The sequence below is a fragment of the Eucalyptus grandis genome, chromosome 8, assembly GCF_016545825.1.
Source record: "Eucalyptus grandis isolate ANBG69807.140 chromosome 8, ASM1654582v1, whole genome shotgun sequence".
NCBI classification, from domain to species: Eukaryota; Viridiplantae; Streptophyta; class Magnoliopsida; order Myrtales; family Myrtaceae; genus Eucalyptus; species Eucalyptus grandis.
The window spans coordinates 34975259-35001479 of record NC_052619.1 but is presented as its reverse complement, the minus strand read 5'-3'; the positions used below and the strand labels follow the sequence as shown (position 1 = coordinate 35001479).

At 36.8% G+C, this 26221-nt stretch overlaps 1 protein-coding gene across 1 annotated transcript; it reads right to left on the bottom strand.

Moving 5' to 3' along the window:
- Positions 1–5321: 5321 nt before the first annotated feature.
- LOC104414233 (signal peptide peptidase-like 3) lies at positions 5322–25153 on the bottom strand. Its single transcript, XM_010025278.3, has 14 exons — positions 24959–25153; positions 22716–22874; positions 22481–22592; positions 22200–22316; positions 18824–18981; positions 18382–18561; positions 17189–17223; positions 16942–17098; positions 14447–14500; positions 14283–14375; positions 10363–10505; positions 7473–7543; positions 5771–5854; positions 5322–5691 (listed from the first exon to the last, which is right to left on the bottom strand). Exons 4-14 carry the CDS (start codon positions 22303–22305, stop codon positions 5591–5593), a joined length of 1182 nt encoding a protein of 393 aa, XP_010023580.2. The 5' UTR covers positions 22306–22316; positions 22481–22592; positions 22716–22874; positions 24959–25153; the 3' UTR covers positions 5322–5590.
- Between the last annotated feature and the right edge of the window lie 1068 nt (positions 25154–26221).

Sequence of the window (26221 nt, the reverse complement as noted above, 5' to 3'; positions counted from 1 at the left end):
TGGGATTCGACGTGGTATATTATAAACATGTATAGTGGATGTTCAATTTGCTTAAAAAAGATATTACTACTCATTGAGCTGTAATTGTTTGCCTCTTTTACTCCAATATTTTCCAAGTTCTTCAAATAGTGGCTCGTAGAATAAAAGTGATATCAACGGGAAATTTTGGTAGTTGAATTTTGGATTTAAATTGAGATAATCTAATACTGTCTGAAAAGATATTTTTTGGATTTAGTTGAGTTGGAACTATATATAAACATTGATGGATTGTAGAAGCTGTGATCCTTTAACTAGCTTAATGGGTTATTGTGTGTGTTGTGATATATATTTTGGTAACAAGTTATTGTTGGTCTTGTTTGAGGTTAAATTTTCCAAGTGAAGGATGGTCATGTCATTTCCCCTATTTTTATAGGACTTGAGATATGATAGAGAATAAAAAGTCATCTAGAGCTTGACAATGCCGCATGGCAATGATAGGGTTGTACATGAGGTTGGCTAATAATATCACCTAGACAGGGTAAGTAGGTGATTTGAAGAAACTTGATGAAGTATTACAGAATTTATAGCATTAAGTTTGATATAAGCATAATATCGAATATAGTAGACTGTTGATATACATAAGAATAAGTTATATTAAGTGGTGCAATACACTTTTATCAAGCAATAATAAATATAAGCATAAAGATAAATAACGATATACTAAGAGCTTTATAGTGTTTTAGCTTAGTTAAGCATGCTTCCACCCTCCTAGACTAATAGTCAATTGGCTAGATTTCACTAACAATCTTTTTTTACATTGAATGCGTTGCTTATACCCAAGCACTTTTTCTTGAAGCCGATTATGCTTATACGCACCTCAATATCACACACATAAGCACATAATATAACATTGATAACTTTTCTCAATAAATTATCAATTCAATATGCTCGAAAAGATAATATAAGAATGTAAAGCTTTCTTTGTATTTGGATTGTTGCACTATGTATTTCCCTCTCTTTGGCATCTCGTTGATCTCCTTCTATACTCCTCCACATTCAATCTTCCCATTGGACAATCTTCACAAAGATCAATCTCCAAAATCTATTGGACAATTATTGAGAAGATAAATTTAGCCGAGTTCTCATAAATTTGGTCACACATAATCAAATCTTTGGTTTCCAAAAATAGATTAGCTCCGCGCCTTTGGGATGATTGTCAATCAACCAAGATATCACACATAATTGATATTTTCCACATAAATAGTCTTAAGATTGAAGATCAATCGCATTCTTTTAAATCAGGAATCCACACTAGATCACTAGCTGTCTAAAGATAACTTATATCGAGATATTATCCTTGGAGCTCGAAACAAGATTGTTTTCCTAAGTAGTGAAGTCACTCTGCTCTTCTCAATGATATCAAATTCTGATTATATTAGGTTTCTGGTGTTATCAAACTTTGGTTATATCAGATTTCTCGATTATATCCAATTGCATCGCACAAGGTACTTTGAGTACATTGATGATGTAGATCTTTTAGACTATTCAAATTAGTACCTCCAAATCATTAGGTACTCTTCATTCTTCTAGATTTGTTCACATAAGTTCTTCCAACTATTCCAAATATTTTTACTTCACATATATAAGTTCCTTTTAATTATATAAGGCATAAATATCACTTGCACATATCAAGCTCGTAAGGACTTATGAATTGTTTTGTTAACTTCAAAATATCTTAGAAGGTTTTTCAATAGCACATTGCAAATCTTTGGCCATCAACTAAACGGCAAAAGCAGGCCAACGCGATGGGGTAAACCTTTCCCGACATTTCACTAAGAATCAGTTGTGAAAAGTTTCACCAAATCCTCACATATTGGCCACTTTGAAGAGATTGCTCGAAGAGTAATGAAATGACAATCAATTACATTGTGAGTCACATGTCCAACGTAATCAAGCCGATCGTCATCAATGCCATGAATAATATTTTTTTAAGGGCAAGATCATCCAATCAACCACCACTATCGAATCTAGTGGTAACTAGGTATGATCATAATACCTCTTCATTTATTGATGCCAATAGTATTGGTCAAAGCAATCAACCCCCTACAAGAATTATGCAAAGGCCCGAAACTTCTAATCGAGGTCACAATAATGACAATGATCAGGAGGCTATAAGTCAAAATAACCAAATTAATGACAATAATTTAAAAAATCAAATTGGTCAATAGGCCAATCAATTGCCAAATGTTGAAGATGTAAGGCCATTTGAACCCAATGTGAGTATTCCAATTAGGCCTAACTTGCTTATTAAAGTTGATAATTTGGCAAGACTAGTGTAATCGCCTTAGGAGCAAAATGGCCAACCAAATCTACAATTGAACCTAACACAGTTTGTCGAATAAGTTCAACATCGATTGGAGGTAGACAATGATGTTATTATACTTGTTTGTAGGACATCCTATATAGGTCAACAATGAGGCTTTTCCAAGAGGTTTTAAAATCCTTAAATTCGTTTTTATTTACTAGCAAAAATGAACAATCGACTATTGAATATTTGGTCAATTGATAAACCCAAAGTGGAAAAGCATAGAGAAATGAAATTTTTATTTCCTTTGTCTTTGTTCAAAATTATTTTTACCCGATACACTAATTTATCACCTATCCGATGTGTAATTGCCCAAATATGGAGAGATAATTCCATTCTCAATTTTATAGAACGATACGTGAGGAATCAATTGCTAATTTGGCTGACACTATATCAACAAAATAACAAGTTGGCCAATTAGTTTGCTGCTCGATTCAAAAAGGCTAGAAATAGATGTCTTCCTTCCCTCTTACAGGAAACATTGACAAATTTGGTTTTCAATAGATTAAAATTCAATTTAAGAGAAAATTTTGAAGGCCAAAACTTTTTTGATTTATTTTAGTTGGCAACGCAAGTGCCTCAGTATGAGCTTTGGTTGAGAGGTTTTAGATTTTGTCTAACTTCCGTCTAAATCCTAGAACCTACCCGTTAGAACAGGTTTCTAAGTTTTGAAACCTAAAACCTATCATGCAAACCTAAAAATCAAGAACTTACCTAGTCATGGGTTCCAAGATCAGTTTCAAGATCTATTCAAATTTCACATGTACTCTTAATTGATCACCACTTGCTAATCTATTAATAGAACTCATATTTAGATACACAAAAACTATGAAATATTAACATAGTAAAAGTCCTAGTCATGGATTTCGCTGAAGATAGAAACTCAAACTAGTGGTTTTAGATTACACACTTATCATTAGACGTCATGAAATATTGCAGGATCATGCGAGAACATAGAAAAGAAAAGTACAAAGACTTGTCTAATTCTTAGGTGCCTAATTCTACCCTAAAACCATGCTCACCTCCAATTTGAGCAATTACTTAAGAATAGAGATAGAGGGTGGCATGAAGACATTACAATGTGTGGCTTTCATGGAAAAATATGTCTAAGGATGAATCTGACCATGATGAAATTTGGTAAAGAAAAATCGAATTTGCCAATGACAAGGGCATACTCGATGGCTCCTAATAATCTAATTTAAAAGATTCAAATCATCCATAAATTATTCAATTATTTTAAAGGGGCATATGTTTACACCAAAAAATGACAAACTTTTGGTAATTACCAATAAATGATAGACTTAGTCTATCAAAATAGAATTTAGTGAACAGCAAAAGTCATCAATGAACTGAACAATTGACAACTTGAAGCGCATCAACGACTCTCTAATAAAGTCATCGACAACACAATGTGAACGTTAGACTCTTAATCCGCCTAAGAAATGATGGTGGCTGAATCCTATAACGGTTAGGCATTTGAATTATTATAGCTCACCCTAATCTTGAGAAGAGAAGACTCCATAGTAAAGACTAGACGTGTTAAACAGGTAAGTCAAGTCGAGTTTGAGTTGGGTCATAAATAATCTAACCTAAATTAACTCATTTATCATAATGCAAATTTTTTGACCATATCTTAAACCCCAACCTGACCCATTTAAAAAAAGTTTATATTGCTAAAGTATGGCTTTAATTTAAAAAATTGAGTCGGGTCAAATCTAGGAAAGCTTTTTTTTTTTTTAATTGTACTACTAAAACACTTTCATGCACTAATTTTTTATAAAATTTTTAAAATTTGAGGTTTTATTCATTTCTTGAAAAATGTTTTTCAAGAAGTTATTTTCCAAAAAGATAACAATATTTTCTAGTATTAGCCTCAAATCTAAAAAAAAAAAAAAAATTAAAAAACATTTTCTATCGTTAGATTTGGAAAATCTAATTTGATTTTCCTCCGTGCACTCCTTTTAGCATTTTTATCTTCATTTTTTTTTTTAAATCGATTTTTTCATTTTCTTTTTTTTTTTTCCTTCTTCGTGTGGTCACTAGCCACCAGCCACAAGTCTCTCGCCTAGCCAACCACCAGCCGAGGAAGATGGAAGAAGGAAAATGGAAGAAAAGAAAAGGAAAGAATTAAAGAATGAAAAGAAAATAAATATAATTTCAATTTTTTAAAATATTCTTATAAGGCCAACGAGGAAGAGAGTGCGTGAACGTGAGCCTAGAGAGCTAGAAATAGATTTTAAACTCAACCTATTTAGACCAATTTATTTTAATTCAAAACCCATTTAGAGTAGGCTCTTCAAAATTAAAGTGACCCATATATAACCCATTTGAAAAATAAATGGGTCATCTATGGATTTTACTTTTTAGACACATATTGACAGGTCTAAGTAGAGATTACACTCGATTGAAGCAAGCACGTGATTTGATTGTTCAACATAGTTTAGTTACAACTATCAACAGGCATAGCAATCACATATAGATTGCAACTCCTGAATGGCACTTCTTCTTGTGATAGGCAAAGATGATGGCAAAGACGCTTAAAAGCAAATCAACGGAATAGGAGTGAGTTTGACTCACCTTATTTCATTACCCTGTCTATATATATATATATTATATATAACTGAATCTCGAGCCTAAAAGATGCATTAAAAATGCTTGTCAACGTGAAGAAAACAACTTAGGAAGGAGAAACCTAGCAAAAGGTCAGTTCATATGAGGCAGAAAGCATCAAAACAGTTGATCCGTCATCATGATTACGCGGCATAATACACGAACGGAGAAAAAAACAAGATTGACACCCACACAGATCAATAATTGATGTGTTAATAAAATGAAGGCTCACAGATTAAGATAACATGGAACTAAGATATAATCATATACCAATCTCAGTTCTCTCAGTATGATTTCAGCATAGTTGATTCTTAGGATGAGATTTCTGGGCTACACATGACTAATGCAAAGATCTGAGAAAAGGAAAAAAAAAAAAAAGAGACAAATATCACTCTGATAACAATTGCGTCATGATTGATACATCCAGATGGAAATTACAATGGGATCTTACAGTAATTTGCATATTTACGACCAATGTTCAGCTTTGTCCTGGTGCTCTTTTCCCTTATTAGTAAATATTTACGTCATAATATATCCATAAGGGAAAAAAAGTCATCATCTTTACCCAATAAACTTACAAATGTATCAGCCTTCATCACTCCTCGTTCTCGCAGGTGCTTCTACAGGTACAAATATTCAAGCTTCCCCAGCATGATCATCTGAGGACGATGGCTCGTTACCATAGTTCAAGAGGTGTTTCAATTCTCTTCTTGTCAAAGCCAAAACTATAGAGAGCCCTGGACCCAAAAAAAGGCATGTTAATCAACAATCAAGCAGAAAGCCATCATGAGTCAAGCAAATCACGCATTTGGGTACCTAATGTACAAGGAACAAGGTAAAGAAGAGCGGGTTGGCCATGACCATTCATAAGGTACAAGCCTAGGTATGTAAGACAGAGGCCTGCAAAAAGAATAGAAAACTCCATCAGAGATGGTAAATGGTACATGCCAGTGTCCAAACAACCACCAAATCATAACAATTAGTCAGGTGAATGTAACAAAGAGATAGAAACTTTGAATAAACCAAACTGCAGGAAAACTATCATTAGTCATACAAGTAGATGGACTTTGATCATAAAACCCAAATGACCATGGAAAAGAGAGAATATGTCAGACGAGAGCATAATCTTGAATTTTCAGCAGTTTCTTGCAAGCCAGGTGTAAAATCTGGTACAGGAAGCAGCTCATGTGTCAATCAGTTTAATGATCAAAAGACTGGCTCAAAATGCTGATTTCATCAGCATTAGAAACATATAAGAATATATAATTCTTCTCCATGCAGAACCAGAGCTCTCCAGCACAAATTGCCATGGAGCTTATCTTTAAGGCTGAGAGAAGCTAATTACATCTTGGACCTCTGTTCATTTGTAACAATATAACTTCACATATTTTGTTAAAAAACTAAAGTAGCTTCGGCAGAATGAAGCATTTTCATGACTTTGAGGGCAGAGAAATGCAGCTACCACGCTAACATTCAAGTGAACGTAGCTACCACGTTCAGAATTTGGGACAGCAATATAACAGTGTTGAACACCAATTTAATCTGATCTTGAGAGCCACCAATCCAACCTAGCCAGATTGGACTAAGGCTGAAGGCCAATTAACAGGCCAGTCCCAGCTGTTTCTAGAGCTATAGTTTCAACTGCTAGCACTATACCATTTCTTCGGGTAACATTATTTAACTAGAGACTACTCTAGAGTTGAACCCACTGGGGTGAGAGTAAATCAGATGATCCTGATCAAAAGTAGTTCAAATTCTAGTAGTGTAAATTAATCCCTGATGCATGTCCATATTGCTCCAAGGATGAACTCACTGGTTTGATGGTATATCAGATGGTCCTGATCAAAAAGTAGTTCAACTACCAGTAGTGTAAATCAACCCCTGATGCATGTCCATATTTGATGTCGTCATATGATCGTATTTTAGCAAGAATAACTTTCGCCTACCTTTCTCATAAAAGTCACTTGAATAAAGAATTGCATCTTTTGGATAGAAGCTCACAAAAAAGGAAAAAAGAAAAACTGAATTTACTATATGGGAGCTATTTCACAGTCTAACATCCTAAAAGCCAATAGCTCTGACTGAAAAAGTTAGGTAACAGTAAAAAGCCGCTGTTATCTAGTTTGGCCTCCTTGGAAGTTCAGCATGATCTCAGGAGAAGCCAAAATTTTTGGTTTGGTCTGAAAACAGCTACAAACTGAGAAAAGCGAAGCGTGCCACTAACAACCACTTAAAACATGGAGGAAATGGATGAAACAGAGGGAAAAAGCAACAGGAACATAAAAAGGTTACTGAGAGGACAAAACCAACACTGACTTGAGAAGGCATTTGAACCCAATTAATTTCATGATACATGTTCTTCACAAAGAACAGTAACTAGAAATTCATTCAGCTAAGACAGACAATACAACCAACTCTCATTATACATGAGAAGGAAATAAAATATCTTTAGAGCATAATAAAAGCAATGAGAGATAAAACAGCAAAAATGAGAACGAGAAAATTGTAAAATACTTACCAACTCCATATCCAACTGTACTCCAGAGAAAATATCCATTTAGTAAACCTCTCTTATTATCTTTGTCAAATCTGAGACAACAAAGTCAATAATAATCAGAAAGATTGCATTATCAATAAGATAGAGATAATAGAGAGATGATTCACTAAGATCAGGTGAGAATCTCTCGCAAGAGCCTCTTATATATGAAGATTATCTCCTTGAATCTTTGAATGGAAAACTACAGCCTAATACATGACATTGACACAAGATTTGTAAAAAATCAGCTAACTTTACACAAACGTTCTTAAAATTTGTAATACCATGTACAGACAGGTTTCAGATAATAATAATTATTTAAGCATCACAGGAAAATATATCCAAAAGTTTTTTTGAATATCAATCTTAAACACTACAGATTCCTTAAGCTGTTTAAGGTTTTTTTTTTTTTTTTTTTTTGGGGGGGGTCAAATCAGGAGCAAACTTTATAGTACATATACAGAACATCATATCCACAGTGAAAGCTACAAGAGGATTACAGGAAAAACAAAGCAAGGGGAACAAAAATAGTTCATCAAAGCTAGAGCAATGCATTCAACAACAAATCCGTTGATAGCAGAATCCAAATTTTTTCAACTTTTCTTGTTGTTCCAATAGTCACCTAGATTTCTGAAGTCATAGGTTCCCCATGATGCATCAAGGCAAAGATCACAAACTTGAACCATCTCCAGGAAAGATCTTTTTCACAGCAAATTGAATATCATATGCCTATTGCAAGGGGGCAACCAAATTTTTTAACCCAATTCACATTTACTTGAGAGTAAGACCACACATTCCCAGTCTTTTCTTGCAAAAACAGCTCAAATTAACACTAATTAAAAATGCTTCCCAAGGAAAGGAAGCTGTCTTGGTTGGAATGGAGAAGGTTAACATTAACATGCAGTCCTGAACCACCACTCTGCTTCTTGACAACCATCAACATCACCACCTTTTGATTTTGTCCACTTTACACCAACTTTTTTCCATCCATACATATGACATTCAATTGTATGGGTCGTATAAAGTCATAACCATTGTACTCTACCTAGATAGCTCCTAGGTATCAGTATCATTTATGAAAGTAAAAAATGAGGATAGTAAATTCCTATTATGTTGATTTCCCAGTTGCAATGGTTAGAAATACGCGACATACATATCTATAGAACTCAACCCAATCACCAATTTAAGGACACACCAACCATATAAAAGTTGCAGGACCAATAAGAGCATCCACTAACCAATCATCTAACCATCATTAATCCTCTAAAAAAGAGAAAACAAACCAATAGATTATTTTGGCAGAAAAAGCTGATGAGAACCCCTAGAAATTTAAAATATTCAAAATGCAATTAATTGTCAAATAAGATGAAACGCTGGGTAAAGATTCAATGATGCATTGTCACATACATATACGCACAGCTCGAACACAGAGAGAGAAAGGAGGAATCCAAGAGACCAAACAATCGCGGTTGGTGTTTAAAATTGTCTTAAAATGCATTGGCATATCAAATGATAATTCACAATTTTGTAGGTTACAATCCCACTCCAATGACAATCTTTTACACCAGAACCCATCTACTTTGAACAAGAGTCTAAGAACTCAAGTGGCAAATAAGCAAGATGGACATGCAGAAAAGCTATGCTTAAGTCTAACTGTCTGAGAGGCAAAGACAAAAAAGGAGAGTACAAAACATTGAAACAAGAGAAGATTTTGCAGATTGTTTTGATCTTCGATGATGAGTTTATGTGAAGGCATCTTCGGCAAGAGCAATAATCCAATTACTACGACCAAAAGAATGCCCAAAGACTGATTTTGTTTTTTGGGTCAAACCAACAGAAAGTCTTTTAAACAGTTTATTGGACGATACAGCTATATGCAGGGCACAGAGAGAGAGAGAGAGAGAGAGAAGGAAGGAGAAGGGGGGGAGGGAGGATAGTATTGGAATAACTTCCGATACAAGTCAAAAGAAAACAACTGAATGAGCCTAATTGGAAAAGAAATGAACAATCCAAGGATTCAGACAACCTCCAACAGTTTGTTGTTTGATTCCATCTGGGTGATGGAAAAAGCAATGAGTTCAACATGTTATTAAATGACACATTCTTTAAAGCAGTTGAGTAGATTCTTTATATCTCAGCAACTTGGACCTTTTCCCATAATCTAGAGTCTACTTAGACACGAGATATGAGTATTATTTTAACATAAATTGGACTTCTTTTTTACATATGCAGTTTCAAATTAGCAAGTTCTCAGGCCTATAACTAGCATAATGACCAACATTAAGTTACCGATATGTGAATGCGGAAACAAATGACGTAACATGCTATTTGTTCACTAACTTGATCATACAAAGGCATATATATGTATATAGTAGCAGTGTGGAAAGGTTATGATGAGTGTCCCTGATAAAATTAATAAGATGGAAGGCCTAATTACGGTAACTTGTAAATGAATGAAAAAGAAAAGAGAGTGGTAAATAAAATTAGTTCGTCGTCCATATGATTTTTCAAAGTCATATATAGTCCAAGAAAATGCTCCCAACTGTTCTAAATTTCATATTAATAAAAATGCTTGTACTCTTTTTTCTAACTCTTTATTCTCTAAACAGTATCTCTTTATCAAATGACAAATCCACTCAAGCAAACATTCTTGTGTTTATGAGAGCTCCATTTGTTATCCTTGATGATGGAGTACTGTCACAGGCCAAATAATTAAGTTGAAGTGACTAGTTCTTGGTTTACAGGAAATGCCTATTGTCCTTGACATAATTCCAACCTATTTTCTTCATTACATAAAAAAGTTAGGAGAACTACTTTTTATCTATTTAGTTTCTAATACTGAGGGGTAATTAAGTACATTTTAAATCTGTACCTGCAAAGAAGTGAAACAAGAAGACCAGGAAAAAGAATGTCCCCAAACCCAATCATATCATAACCACCCCAGGGGTCAAAGACCCGAGGGACTCTCAACAGCATAGGAATGGAAGCTCCACCACTATTGTCACCTCGAGCAACCTACAAAAAGGGGAGTAGACTCATTCAAGAAAATAAAACTCATAAGAACAGAAGTAACTTCCAAAATGAATATTAAAAACTATCCCCTTAATGTAGTACCAAGGAAATAAACTTCAGAAAACATTCAGCAGTCATATTTTGATGTTATTCCCCATAATTGATTAAAAATTTCGTTCCATAGTCAGGAAGACCATTGAAAACACAACAAGATGTTTATCACTCATCCAAATGCAAGATACAGAAAAATTTTCATCTTCTTTCGACAAGATATGTAGCTCCACTGGAATGGAAAAGGAGGCTTTTGGTTGGGGTTGGTATGGTGGGAAAAGAATGGAGGCAAGGCATGGAGTACAAGGGGACAAATTGCAAGATTTACTGTAGCAGCACAAATATGTCCCACTTCCTATATTGCACAAGTACATCTCTTTTGCCGCCAAGAGCCAAGAGAGATTGATTCCCTAATCCTAAATAAGACTGAATCTAATCGTCCCTAATCACATTGATCATCTCCACCAGTGTAGTCAATTCATTATATTCTCCATCATGTTGCTTGTCCTGCTCTGCTATCATCTGAGAGAAGTGCTTTCGTCCATTGTCCTGCTCCACCAATGTCTGAGGGCAATATTGTGGCCATCAACTTCACTCCATTCTTCATCGCTGTCAGACTTCGACCAATCATGACCATGTGTCTCCTCCTCAGAATCAATCTCCAGCAAGTTGTCATGGTTTGTTATTGTTCGCTGCTCAGCATTCTCATCATTGACTCATCCTTGTTAAACTGAGAACTTCAATGCGGTCAGTGTAGTTTCTGGTCTCCTTTCCTGAGACCTCAAAGTCATTCCCAAAGCTTCAATCCACTGTTTCTCAAGTTTCTACTCCATCACAGAGAAATTTGGCGACCATTGCCTTTTGACACCACTTGATGTAATCTGCCATCTATTTTTTGGGGATCTATCTGTTAAGGTAGAGCTCCCTCTGAATCCAAAAAAAAAAATGAAAAAGAAAAGATCAAACAAGGTTGTCACCTCCTGCTACTGATGCATTAACTCTGCCATCTACCACCTCATCCACATCTTCCCATGTGGTTATTCCCATTCTTCCTGGAAGTCCCACTATTGCTACCAAAAAATTAAATGGGAAAAAATTATTCAGCTTGGCTTGCTGCAGTTGAAATATAGTTCCTCGGTCAAAGCCTTGAGGATCATCTTACCAAAATTGTTTCCAATATTCTCAAGACTGATCGGGCAATTTGGCCCAAAGTGAATGCTCAATTTTGCTCAACCTACTGCGGCTATCATTTCTACTAGCCCAATGACTATGTTTCAGCATCATTGAACATTCATGAGCACTTATCTTGGTACAATATAGGCATTAATGACCTTAGGCCTTCTACCAGTAATTTAAGATATCAGTAGGAGCAACAAGTTATGATGTCCCAGTACTTTGTCTTCATGGTTTTTTACCGCAACTTCAGCCTGTTTGAATGCAGATTGTAGGCAATTCCTGCATATCACAATTGGCAATTTCTTTTCTAAGGATGTGTGTCTGTATCCTCTACATTTGCAGACATCATTGGTGATTCTATATTGAGCAATTAATATGCTGTTGCTACAATGTACAGGTTCTCTTGGTGGTCGTGGGGCTGGAGTTGTTACCACCACAAATGAATGCGGAGGTCCTGGTAGTTCTGGTAACCCTCCACGTTCCACTCATTGCAACTGCCTTAGTCACAGTTGTGATACTTGTAACTATTTCCATAGCCGTTCTCCTCGGATATGTGATACTTGCTTTGGATAAGAAAACTAATCTCAGTGTCTCACAGATCAGAGTTCTTTCTGGTGTTCTTGCTTCTACCACTATCTCTTACGATGAGCATAATTTGAACTACTTAACAAGAGAGCTCCTCCAAAGTTTCCGTAGCAGAGAGCACCGGAGTCCTGCCAATTGAGCCATTGATTTTCACTTATGGTCCCAGTGATCATATGCGCAGTAACAGATCATCCTATTACAGATATTTTTGTCCTAGATCTTTACCTACTATCACTTGGAACAACTGAACCAGTTCCTTGCGTTTCTGATCTATTACATCTCCCACAATACTCCTTTAACTAAATCTCATTAGTCAACTTAATAAGACCTAAATTGTTCAGTAACCTTTCTTCTAATCCAGTTGTTGCCCATGATCATAGGACTCTACTTCATATGGTGAGGATACATATGCACTGGACACTTATGGTATTTGGTATCTGGAACCATTGGATGCAGACAGTACATCTGTCAACCTAACCTAATGGCACGCTCAATGTTTTCTCAAAAGGTATGCCACAGGTCCATGTGATTGATAATGATCTAGTGGATTGCATGAGTTCAATTGTTTCCTCTCCTTAGCAGTGATGGATCATTAGCCTTTAGATCAACCTAATGTGAAAAGAACACCTCTCTCCATGATGATTTGCAGGAAGAACTTTAAACAGAGCAACCATCTGGATTCATTGCCCTTAGGGAGTACAGTAGGATTGTGAGAAAACCGAAAAAGGGTTTGTATGGATTAAATCAGTCTCCCATGGGATGGTTCAGAAAATTTTGTGAAGTTTCTTTGAGTTACAAATGCTTTGGATTGCCACAGACCATTTGGTTTTCCATCGTGTTCCCCACCCAGCCATGTTGATAATATTGTCATTACTCCTTTTCTCAGAATGCATCTCCACAACATTTTCAAACCAAGGATATGGGAAAGTTACAGTATCTCCTTCCTAAACTCTCAATCAGGTTTTTAAATTTTCCAGAAAAATTTCCCCAGGTTACTATGGACATGACACTTATGCTTGGATCAAAAGCAGTTGATACTCCTGTAGGCCCTAATGCAAGATTAGTACCAGACCAGGGAGATCTTATCCCAGATCCTAGAATTTAACAGATTGGTTGGTAAACTACCTTATTGTCAGTTGTCCTTCTATTGCATTTGTACGCAGTTTCTAAATTCACCAGTAAACTACCTCATTGTTGATTGTATCTATATTGCATTTGCACTGTGTAATTTGGCAGTTTCTTGATTCACCATGACAAAATCATTTAGATTGTGCTGGTTCGCATCATTTGATATATCAAAGGTGCTCCGCATAAAGCATGGTTTTTCCAGAAACATGGACATAGTTGTCTATTGAGCTATCAAATACAAATTAGGCAACCTCCCCATCAAACAGACAATCACATGAAGAGTTATAGAGCTATGGCTCCTACTACGTCTAAGCTGATGTGGCCTAAGCATTTTGTTGAGGAACTGGGATTTACGCTGACAGAGTCCATGCTGTTATTATGTAATAATCAGGCTGCACCACATTGAAGCCTATAATCCAGTGTTTCCGTAGAGACCTAAACGTGTTATGATTGACCACACTTTATAAGGAAAAGTTAATCTCTAGAGAAATTCAACAGCCTTTCTGAGGTCCAATGGTTAGCTTTCTGACATATCTACATAGCCTCTTCATGATTCTCAAGTGAATTACATTAGTAACAAGCTTGAAAATAAGACATATATTCATGTTGAGGGGGAAAGCTGAGAGCTCTTGTGATGGCAGAGGTGTATTTGTAAATTGCTTTACAATACTCACTATAATACAGGTAGATTACAGTAAACCCCAATCTTTCAGTCTCAACATACCTTCTGTTTTTATATTCATGACATCAACAACGCCATTATTAATTATTAATCAGGATTCCTACACTTTAAGGTGTAAAAAGGTAAAAACGCGTTTAGAAGAGTGGTATAGGCCTTACCACAACCATAACGCTTTCTTTGAAAAGAAGAGGTGAGAGGAAGACCCAGAAGATATCATAAAGAAATGCGCAACATAGTAGAACCGATGCCACCTGATTGGAACACAATTGTCAGTACGGCAACAGAAATCACATGTGCAAAACATGAGTATAGCTAGAGCTACCTTAATATTTGGAAGGCGAGCAATCTGCAATACTGTTATCATCATGCAAATTCCCTGAAGAAAACAGGTCAATTAAGTGGAAAGAAACACTTTGAGGACATATATCACTAACAAATTGCAACTAGCATCACAGGGAAAGCAGAATCCAGCTACTGCTATACAATGAAGAAACAAAGGTAAAAAGGCAAAAGAAAAGCACATGCATGTTGATTATCTTTATTTGCATGTCCCCACTGCCTCCAAGTGTATACCAAAATGGTGGAGCAAAATGAGAAACCCAAAAAAAAGAAAAAGGCATTGCTCTGATTAGACAAATAACACAGGCAACACAACCTGTCGAGCAACTGCCCCGAAAAATCTAGGTTTAAAAGAACTCCATGTCATAGCAGTAAAATCAATGAATTCTAACATTGTTTTACATAAATGCAAGATGATCCTTGTTAGGAATAAAGGAAGCTGCATATATATCATATGTAGTGATCATGATATTCTGTATTTTCATGTTTTCTAGTTTGCAATTGATGAATTTGTTTAAATACTTAAGCATGGTCTCAATTATACACAGAGTTCTCTCTGGTCTTTGTTTCCACCGTAAAAAGGTATCAGAGCACAGTGTAAGATAAACCCTAACCATCTAGAGGGCTGCCACCCATACAATGCAGATTACAGTGTGAAAGCCTAAGCCCATTACACATTCAATGATCACCCATCATGTTAACTGATCAATCTCATCCCACGCCATCACCCAATGTCATCCACCAACGCCATCGCCATCGAGATGCAGTCAATTTGTCAATCCTTCCCTGACCGTCCATTCTCAATCTGTCAACTAGGAGAGGGACATGATGGTATCATGTTGTGAGGTGCTTTTGCAATGATAAGGGGGTACTATCCCTTATCAACAATAACTAAAACCTCAAACCTGAGGTTGTTCTACTTCACGCAAATAGACCAGACCTAGGTGATAAACTACATTTATGTTGCCTTGGATTTTTATGTTCAGGATTAACCAGAGAAAGTAGATCATGATTGCTGATTTGGGCAATGACCTAAAACTCTATGATAGGTAAAAATATAGAAACCTAGGTTAAGGATTTGAAAAGAATTTAGATGAAACATCATCCTTTCCAATAAGCATGATAAAGTCAGTTGAGATAGCGGACCAATGAGAAGCATTCACAGGATGGGGTGTACCACAGAAGAGTTAATATCTATGCAGGAAATCCCCTACAATATCAAGATTGATAGAGGTAAAAAATCTTCCAGAACAATATAAGTATCAATAAGTAAAAGAAAAGGGTAATTATAAAAAGCCTCCTGAGATTTGCACCCACATATCAAATACCAACCCCACTTTCAAAACCTAACACTTGGATCCTTTTTTCTTTTTCTTTTTTTCACTTACAACTTAGATCTAAGCTTTGTCGTTTTCATATTAACTTGAATCCTCACAACTTCACTTCTTTATGAAAATTGCCATTTTCCTTCCCAACTTACCCTACCCAAAAAAAAAAAAATGCAATCCTACATCAAAGCTCTTTCCTCCACCATCTCCCTCCTACCAGTCCTGATCAGAGCCCACTGCCATGGAGATGTGCAAGCTTTGTGACAGAGTTCACATTGCCCCCCTGAGCTCTATCACAAAGCTCGCCAGGCTTGCACAATCCCTTGGGGGCAGATCTCACGGCTCACGCGAGCCCACCCCAGTCTAGCACACGGCTCACGCAACCTCAACATCCCATAAACACAAAGCGGACCTCTGTGAGATAAAGAGAGGAGTGGCTCATCAGGATGAGGGGCTCAGCGGCAAGGGGCATATGAGCAGGCAGCATTAAGTGACCAAGGTAGCAGCGGCAAGGGGTGGAGAGAGAGCCTACTGTTTGTGACTAAGTAAGGAGGGTGGAGCCAAAAGAGGGAAGGCAAAGAGACCAGTGTAGAGTTTGGAAAATAAATGTCTCTTTTCAATTTGGAGAAGATGCAAATTTCATGTTTTAAAAAGAGAGAATGGTTTTTGATATGTATATGTACATTTCAAGATACTTTTGGCAAGCTTCCAAAGAAAATCACCACTTGCTACCAAAACATTGAATGAACATGAATTGCTTCTTAAGTCTCGCTGCTCTACAGGAATTTCTGAATCTACACATAATAAGATTAACACATGTATCCATTTATTGGCACAAGTCCAACACTTTCTCATTTGGAACTAGCTATGATCATACATTCCCAAAAGGATTTCTGGAGAGATTATTTATATATCTGCTTAGTAACTTGCTTGCCATGACATTCCAGATTTGTGCAAAGATAATTTTTACCTGGACCCAGGGCAAATAAGCAACCTCAAATTGCGTAAGCACACTTACAATTCTAGCCTAACACGATAAACAAATAGTATGAAGCATCAAAGATGACAAGTCACATTTATCTCCAGCCCATGCCACGCAAAACAGATAAATAAACAAACAAATGGATAAAGTTTAATGTAGTGAACTTACAAGAATATCTTGTCCAATCCAAGCCCAGGAAGCCTCCTGATTTACAGCCCAGAAAATGGCAAATGCCATGCAAAGAAGTAGCACGATAACAGAGATCCACGACACCTCTCCTATCAGAGGCATGCTCACCATCTTCTGGCTACGGTTTCTGGATTTTCTGCTTTCATAAGACTTGACAAAGTAAGCATGTCTGACAAAGAGAAATTTAACATCTTTCAATATTGAAACTAAAGGATTAAGAGGATACCTTGAGATTAAACCTAATATAATAGAATGCATGCCCTGTAAAATGAATCATGTAAGTGCCAAAAAAAAAAAAAATGATAAGAAACTACTATTACCAATTTCCCACTAATGCTAAGAAAAACTAATGGACTGAACAAGAGAGATATACCACTAAACCGGCATACAAAGGACTAGTCTATAGAACAGTAACATCGCACATTGCAGTGAGTGCAGACTGGAAGTGAAATATTGGTAATTATTTGTGAGCGTACAGAGCTGTAACTCTATCTCCTCTCTGCAGCAATTGAAGCTGTATATGGTTCCTTCTCCACATTACTCAACAAAGTAAGAACAATCTACAGTCCTCCACATTCTCTGACAAAGGCTATCTAAACATTCATGCGAGGGACTGAGAAAAATGTTCTCAATTTGTTTTCTACATGTGATGAGTGCCAAGCAAGTTGTGATTACTAAAAGAAACTGTAGCAGCACAGATAGAATCATCTTTATTGATAACCTAGTATAGAAATGGCACAGATCTTCTCCAGTACTATTGTGGGTTAATGTTAGATTGTAGAACAACCTTTGGTGGTTTCTCTATAAATATTTTCACATTCATTAGCTTTAATAGTAGCTTAGAGGATCTTGATGTAAAATACCTATGAAAAAAGGCCTAAAAGGAAGACAACTGACTTCCATGGAAGATGAAACTCCATATTATATTCACTGATAGTATTATACCTGCTCAAATTTACTTCTCCTTATCCATGTAATGTTTTCCTCATTCTCACTGATTCAAACTTAATGAACAACAACTTCGGAGACATCAGAATATCTGAATTTTTTTTGTTGGTCAAATATTATATTAGTTTTTTCTTTTTGTAAAATCAAAATATTTTTCCGGGACTACAAACATTTGTTCCCAACTTCCTCACATCCTGCTTTCACAACTTGAGAATTAACACCCCACCCCCTTCCCCCCAAAAAGAGAGAAAATCCCCAAAATATAAAAGCAGAGAAAAATGGATGAAGAACAAAATCAAGACTGAGGACTATGGGTACACAGAAAGCATCTAATACACATTGTCAGCTGCTACTAGGAACTTTGCGCAGGCTGGTGAGGGATCATGCTAAGCATTGATCATACCCTTCAAAAGCTCTCTACAGCAAAAATGAATAGCTAAAGGACTCTACTAACAATAAATGAGCAATTACCTCAATACCACCAATGCAGAAGAGAACTATCAGCACCCATAAGACCCATGATGACATGAAGAAATAGAGTAGCACGAGAAATATCGATGCCGTAATGACAAAACAAACAGCACCCGTTACACTTATATCCAAGACTTCCTTCTCAGAATCATCTTTGGCTATTCCAGCATCTGTAGGCACCTATCCATCAAAAGATAAAGAAAATTCAAATAGTCTATCTGTCGAATTGAAAGTTGCCAGTATAGAATATATTTGACATTGTCCACATGCATAAAAAGGACAAATATGCTGACTGAAAAGAAACAGCTATAACATTCAATATCCATTAAAACCATATTAATGCACTTTGTCCCATCCATGGAGATATCAATATAGCACTCAAGCCTCTGTTACCCTTGCACAAGCCGGAGACGATAAGCTTCAAAATAAGAAGAGGAATAACCTTTGGTGACAGTTCATTATAGCGCTCATCAGTCTGCTCAGCAGCTGTGAAATCAGACCAAAGTGAAGCACAGACAATTGTTCCGACAGCCATCATCCATAGAAAGACAACAGAGAAGTCAACTAGTGGGCGATTTGGGGAGTGCAATAGTATCTCCACTGCAAAGAAAAATGTGATTAAAAAAACCAGCAGCATCCAAACAAAGATATCTAAAGTCCGAGCTGAAGTAATTTTGCTTAGATAGTGAAAGTGGATAGGAAAAATTGTCAAGAAACATTGGGTAAGAGCACTACTAAGCACAATCTTTCTCCCACTTCAAAATTGCAGAAAAAATTAGTTGGTACGCACAGTTGATGTTATGGCTTGGGGCTCTTCTTTTGTAACACTTCAAACTTTAATTAGGCTCTTCTTTTCAATCATCTAATATTAGAGATGGAATCCAGAAGATTAAAAGATATACACTTAGTGGTTCTAAAAAGGATTATCTCTCCAGTCTTCCAACTAATTCTCTGTCTTCACTGCTAATTCTTGCTTCAGGTTCAAAAAGAATTGAATCCTCGAGAAGATTAAAAGATATACACTTAGTGGTTCTAAAAAGGATTATCTCTCCAGTCTTCCAACTAATTCTCTGTCTTCACTGCTAATTCTTGCTTCAGGTTCAAAAAGAATTGAACAGCTACAAAGATACAGTCCTTGGAGTGGTATGAAAGACATCATAACTCTTTTTCTCCCTTTACTGCCAATTCCTGCTTTGGTTTTAAGAGAATTGAACAGCTCCAAAGGTACAGCCCTTGGGATGTTATGGTTGACATCACAAAAAGACCATCCACACTCCTTATCAAGATTCAAAAACTTATTTATCTTTAAGCAAAGCCCCTTGAGTCAATCGCTATGGAGATTCACTTCATGATGTGATTCTGTTTGGTGAAAGTTGTCAGAGCTAAGTAAGCTGTTAATCTCAAATGGTTGGAGTCTCTGCACCTTATGGCGTTTGTGTTGGGAAACATTTATTAAAGAGATGTAACTCTTATATTCATTGGATTGTGTTTGAAAGTGGAGAGGGCAGAAGAAATTCATTTTGGCTCTTGAGCAGTCAACAAGCATGTGATGGTTTCAAAGATTGAAGATGTTCAAAATATTATGAGTTTGACTTGTAGCTCCACTGGATGTGAATTGGAGCACATTTGAGATGGTGAGGCATTAAGTCACTTACGTCACCTCACCTAGTTTTATCATTTTCTGTGAGGGAAATCTATTACTGTTTGCTTCTTTTCAAATTAGGTGGAATTGAAAAGAAGTTGTTGGCAAACAAAAGAATGTTCCGGCTTTTGTGATGTATGACTTGAGGTTGAAGTTATGGCAAGAAGAGAGATACCAATATGAAAGAGGGAATCCATAACTTCGAATATATCGTATCAAATATGAGTAGATAACAAAGGAGGAGCTAGTTCTTCCATATGGAACAAAGTAGTAGATATTCTTGATGGGACCACTCAACAAGAGTCTGTAATGACAATAGTGAGGACAATGAAGTGGAAGACATAGCATCAACCTTAGACCGAGCGTCTGAATTATATGAACATTCCTACTTACTAAAGTCTACATAGTGAATCTCACTTTTATCAAAAAGCAACTTATAGATTTCTGTGTTCTTTATTTCAACTATGGTTGGAGGATTTGACAGATTAAACGAGAGATATTGAAATTCATGAAATAAGCCATTATAATTGAGATGATGACCAGTATCATTTCCAGCTAGAGATGGAGATGAAGATGATTTAACTGAAGAGGAGTGAGATGAGGAAGCTTTCATGGATGAGGCCAAAGTGGATGTGCCTGTAAATATTATTTATAAAAGGATTTTAAAAATGCAAGTTCTTGTAGCTTGTTTATATTGCAAACTATTATGTCGTTTGTTGATTTACTTGTGTGAAATTCATTTGTTATGCAATTGTCATGCTTACGATGAACTGTGAAATCTTAACAATACCAATACCACTTTTAAGGTTCTCATGTTGAATATTAGGAATATACAGTGGCACAAATTTGAACATTGACCTCCTCTTATGAGGCCTACTTTAGGGCTTTATTCCCCCTTTTAATTTTAATAGGTATATAATTCTATCAAACAAAGTTAAAAAATTATGTGTAGGCCTCAATTGTTGAGCTTTCCAGACCTCATTATCCTTATTCAACCAAATCCCCAAAGACCTCCCTATCCTGACAACCTTGGGAAAAGATTGTCGTTACTCTATTTTGAGGCAATGATATTATTTTGCACCATGGTTAATCCCTTTGACAAGTAATATGTCTTGGTTTGTCAAAAAAAAATGCTCCAGGCGAAATCTTAGGTACCCAGGCCAGGCAACCATCCCCTTGCCTAGTTTTAAGCAACACAAATTTACCAGCACACCACTAAGATGAGTGGCTCAGCCAAGGCGTGCCTCCGCCCAAGGCATTGCTTCAATGAAAATGATTGTCGTTGGCCGGCTTTAGGGAAGTTGATTGGGTCAAAGTATTTTGACCATTTTATCCCCATTTTAATAGAAGCCATTAGAAGAACAGAGAGGCATTTCAGTAGAAGAAAGTACTCAAACTTTTCGTCCGCCTTTCATTCAAGCAGTGGTTGGCTTTTTGTCTTCTCCAGCACGACTTCTAATTAGTAAAAGATGCAAAGGGGGGAAAAAGGAAACTACAGTCTCCTATACTTCCTGAGTTGACACTTTTGCACAGTATGTTCTTCAATTTTTCTGATGGTGTTGTGCCCATTCTTCCCCAAGCCTCCCAACACCCCCTCCCAGCCCCCATTTTAATAGAAGCCATTAGAAGAACAGAGAGGCATTTCAGTAGAAGAAAGTACTCAAACTTTTCGGCCGCCTTTCATTCAAGCAGTGGTTGGCTTTTTGTCTTCTCAGCACGACTTCTAATTAGTAAAAGATGCAAAGGGGGAAAAAGGAAACTACAGTCTCCTATACTTCCTGAGTTGACACTTTTGCACAGTATGTTCTTCAATTTTTCTGATGGTGTTGTGCCCATTCTTCCCCAAGCCTCCCAACACCCCCCTCCCAGCCCCCCATTTTCTCTCTCTTACACTCATTAACAGCAACCTCCCTTCTGTTATATTGCTACAATAGTGCCATAGCAGAAAAAGATAATAAATGAATAATGTTAAAGTCATAACTAACTTATGAATGGCAGTTAATATTAAATGTTTAAACCATTGAATCAGCAAATATAGATGTTTTTAAGGGCACAATAGGAGCACATAATGTGAAATTTAAGCATGTTCTAACATGCTTAAGAGGAGCACATAATGTCAGGAAATAACATGCGCAGTATGAAAATTTAAGCATGTTCTAAACAGTAGAAAGCTCACCTCGTCCATCAACTAGCATAGATTTCAGAGTACTTCCAGCAGACTTCGTTATCATTATGACAGGAATTGATATGTTGATAGCAGTACCATTTTTAGGGCAAACCATCTCAAAAAGTTCTGCAATGTTTTGATAGATGAATATCAGGCAATACAGATCCAAGTGTAACTCCTAGCTTCTACTTTTGCTGCTATTGCAATTGACTTAGAAGAATCGAGGAACTAAAGCAGAAAAAGGACCGAATAAATCCAAATTCCTCATCATGATGCATTTGTTACACTACCATCATCGTCATTTATCACCAAAAGGCCTGCAGCACTTTCTAGTTGTGCAATTTCTGCCTTGGCTGTGAAGTCACAATCTCCACGTGTGGCTAAAGCAATAGATCCCTTTAGCTGCCAAAAAAATAAAGAAATCAAAACAACGATAACGACAACAACAACAGGTTAATCATAATCCTGTCCAATGAATAGCAAATTGATGATCACAATAAGACACTTCTATGAGTAAGGTAATACCTCTGTGGAGGAATTTGAGCAGCAGTTTGCAGGATTTGACAAGACAAGAGATAGTTTGACTCCTTTTTCAGCATCAGAAGGCAGCAAGGCCCCAAATCTTGCACTTAGACCATTTAAAGTTTTACCTTTGCTGCCATTAACCCAACTTTTAACTTTTACCTGAAGGATTGTACCCAGTATATCAGAGAGTCAGCCTCCCAAAAGAATGATCAGATCATCCATCATGCAGAATAAAGAATTTCAAACATGAGTAAGTTAGATCTCAAGCTGACAAATGCTGCAGCAAGTGTCACAAAGCTTGTTTAATTCTTTCATACCAAAGGGAGAAAAAGAATAAATTCTGCTGGCTAACTACCAAAATCAGTATTTTCAAAGTTAGGTAGATAAAACAACTGGTCAGCCTAGGGATTCACAATTACAGACGGAATTGGCACATGGCGATGTCATGTGGTTAGTTGCATATGAGTGTTAAGAACACAAGTAACACAAACAAACGATAGTTTCCCGCCTTAATGGAGGGCATAGATTGATTGTTCCACATAATATAAAGCCCGTATGTTTATGTTATGAATCATCTTTGACATAGCATTTAGAGAACTGAAGCCTGCCCAAGTCATAGAGCTTCTGCAGCCTCATCAATGAAGCAAGGTTTCTACTCACATCCCTAAATTTCTTTTATATCTTTCTATTGCTAACACACTTCAGGAGTCAAAAATCCCTTTCGAAAACAGACATGCTACAACTTCTCATATACAACAATGGAGATGTCATCATTCAATTTTTCAAAAGCAAAGCTTGGTACATCACTCCAATCCTCAAATAACAATAGCATGAACTGCAAGCCACAATTATTGACATGTCTTCAAAGAGACCTCAAATGTCCTCAAAAAGTATTAACTCAATATAATCATTGTTATACTCTGACCAACACTTTGCAGCATGTCCAATATGGCATTGAGAGAAATTTCATTTCATCTTTAAGTAATTGTTCCAGAAAATTCTTGCTGAGCAACAGCCAAATCAAGATTTACTTTTGACATGATGACCAAATTCGATTTGTAAATAATCTAACTATGTAATTATGGGTAATTCATGTTGACTCCACTGAAAAGACAATTGGAGTAGTCACCAGTGTTAACTTCATAGACATATGCTAGAAAAATTTGTGAAAGAACTGTATAAAAGTATCTAAGGAAGAATAAACCAGTTCTTTTCTCAATGGACCTTTATACATTGCTATTGTAAAATACACCTTCTGCTACCTTCCTAACCTTGGAAATTTAAGGAAGACCATGTTCTATAAGATGCAAACCCCGTTTCAACCTAAAAAAACGACAAAACTAAAAATATTTTCTTCAGTGAAAAGAATCAACCGAGTCCAGGACTGCCAAATATCTGCCTGAAACTTTAACTCCAAAAGCGAACAAACATATGGCTGCATTACTGATGCAAGGTCTCCTAAAGCTTCCGCCAAGACTATTCCCATTTTCACATGCTCTTTCCAACTCCCTCAACCTTAATGAGGAAAGCTTACATCATCGAGGCAACATCTCATCACTCGAGATCCTAATCATTATCTTCCTCAACGCAAACAGCAAGCATCTCTCACTCTACTCGGTCCAATTCCATCTTATTTCTCAGCAATCGCAACTAACTATTGGCCATAAATGCACCAAGCCACAACTACCAGAACAGCTATACAGCAGCTCTACAAATCAAACTCGGAGTGATTCAACAGCAAACAAACATACAATCAATGCAATCCGCTTCGACAGCCCCAAAAATTTTTAAGAATAAGCATTACCGATGCTAGATCTCCTAAAGCTTCCACCAAGACTAGTCCCATTTTCACGCACTCTTTCCAACTCTCTCGACCTCAATGAGGAAAGCTTACTTCATCGACGCAACATCTCGTCGTCCTAGATCCTAATCATTATCTTCCACAACGCACAAACGGCAAGCATCTCTCGCTCTACTCGGTCCAACTCCATCTCATTTCTCAGCAATCGCAACTAACTATTGCCCATAAATGCGCCAAGCCACAACTACCGGAACAGCTATACGGCGAACAAACGCGCGATCAATGCGATAGGAGCCGAAATCGGACGAAGCTCAGCCCCTGCGACGAAGGGGGCGAACAGCTGGAAATCGACTCCTCCGACCGAGCTCTTTCGATCGGAGGCGAAAAGCGACGAGAAGTTTTGAGAAAATCTATCGGGAAAAGAGGAGAGGAGGGGAATCACCAATTGGAAATCGTTGCGGCAGGAAGCGGAGGACGGGGCGTCCTTGTCGTCGTACGAGGTGTCCGACGCGGCGGCGAGCGGAGGTGCTCCGGCGAGGAGGAGGAGGAGGAGGAGGAGGGGAGGAGGATCGGAGGCGGGGACGCCATTGTTGCCTCGGGAAGGGAAGGAGAGAATCGAAGCAAAATTGAGAATTGAGGAAAGGAGAGGGAGAGAGAGAGAGAGAGAGGGCGTGGATTTTTGGATCTCCCTTTCAATCCAACTCGCGCAAGAAATTAGGAAAAATGAGTAGATAAATAAATAATAGGAGAAGATTAGGTGGAGGCGCGGTTGCTATAATTGAACTTGACCAAAACGGTCGCGCATTGGCTCGGGATTTACAAATTCCCCTCAAATTATAGTTTTTCTGAATTTTAAAATGCCTCCTGCTAAGGGAATCCAATAAATTATGGAGAAAAAAATAAATTGAGACTTCATTCATTTCGCGAGAAATTCGATGATTTAAAATTTTGGTTCATTAAAATGATCGCTTATGAAAGTTACGTCTTCTGCGAAAACTTATGGACATAATTGTCACTAATAATGAAAATGTTTTTATTGGCTAATTATTTTAAGTAATATAAGTGATTATATTTCCAATCATTTATTTTTTTTTTTCACGAAATGAACAGGTCCTAAGTATTTACTAGAATTCCTTGATCATATTATGAGGAAATTAGACATAAAATACTTTACCAATTTTCAATAAATATTAACTAAAAATAATAAAAATCACAACCTATTTAGAGCTCAGCTTCTTTACGCTTCATTTAATTTTTTTTATTATGATCTTAAATGCACCTATTCTAAATATAGCTTTCAACTATCCAATAAATCCACTTAATCCACGAAAATAGCTAAAAGTAACTAAAATATCCATTTTGAAAATTCATTTGTCAAAACTGGGACATTCCAAGAATAACAATAGGACAAACAAATAAAAAAAAAACAAGATATTTAATATATAACTAATGGTGGATTTAAGCAAATTCTTAAAATACTTTATCCTAATTCAATTTGAATCTTGAGACTTTCAAGAGAAGGTATTCCCTTCTTCCTAAGGAAGAAAAAGATATAAAGGAGGAATTGAGGAGAACACGGCATGTAGGCATCAACATGTACATGGACTGACAATCCGCTTCATCAGAGGACAAGCATAGTCGACCTGTGTTGGTTGGCGACAACCCCTATCCAGGCACCACAGATCCAAGATAGGCATCCGATAAT

Excerpts from the sequence above, each read along its gene's own strand:
- LOC104414233 (XM_010025278.3), bottom strand. The coding sequence starts at position 22,305 with ATGGTTTGCCCTAAAAATGGTACTGCTATCAACATATCAATTCCTGTC. Across the intron at positions 14,501-16,941 it reads GGATTGGACAAGATATTCTT|GGAATTTGCATGATGATAAC; the intron begins GTAAGTTCACTA and ends TGTTTTCTTCAG. Across the intron at positions 7,544-10,362 it reads CTTGTTTCACTTCTTTGCAG|ATTTGACAAAGATAATAAGA; the intron begins GTACAGATTTAA and ends TTGTTGTCTCAG.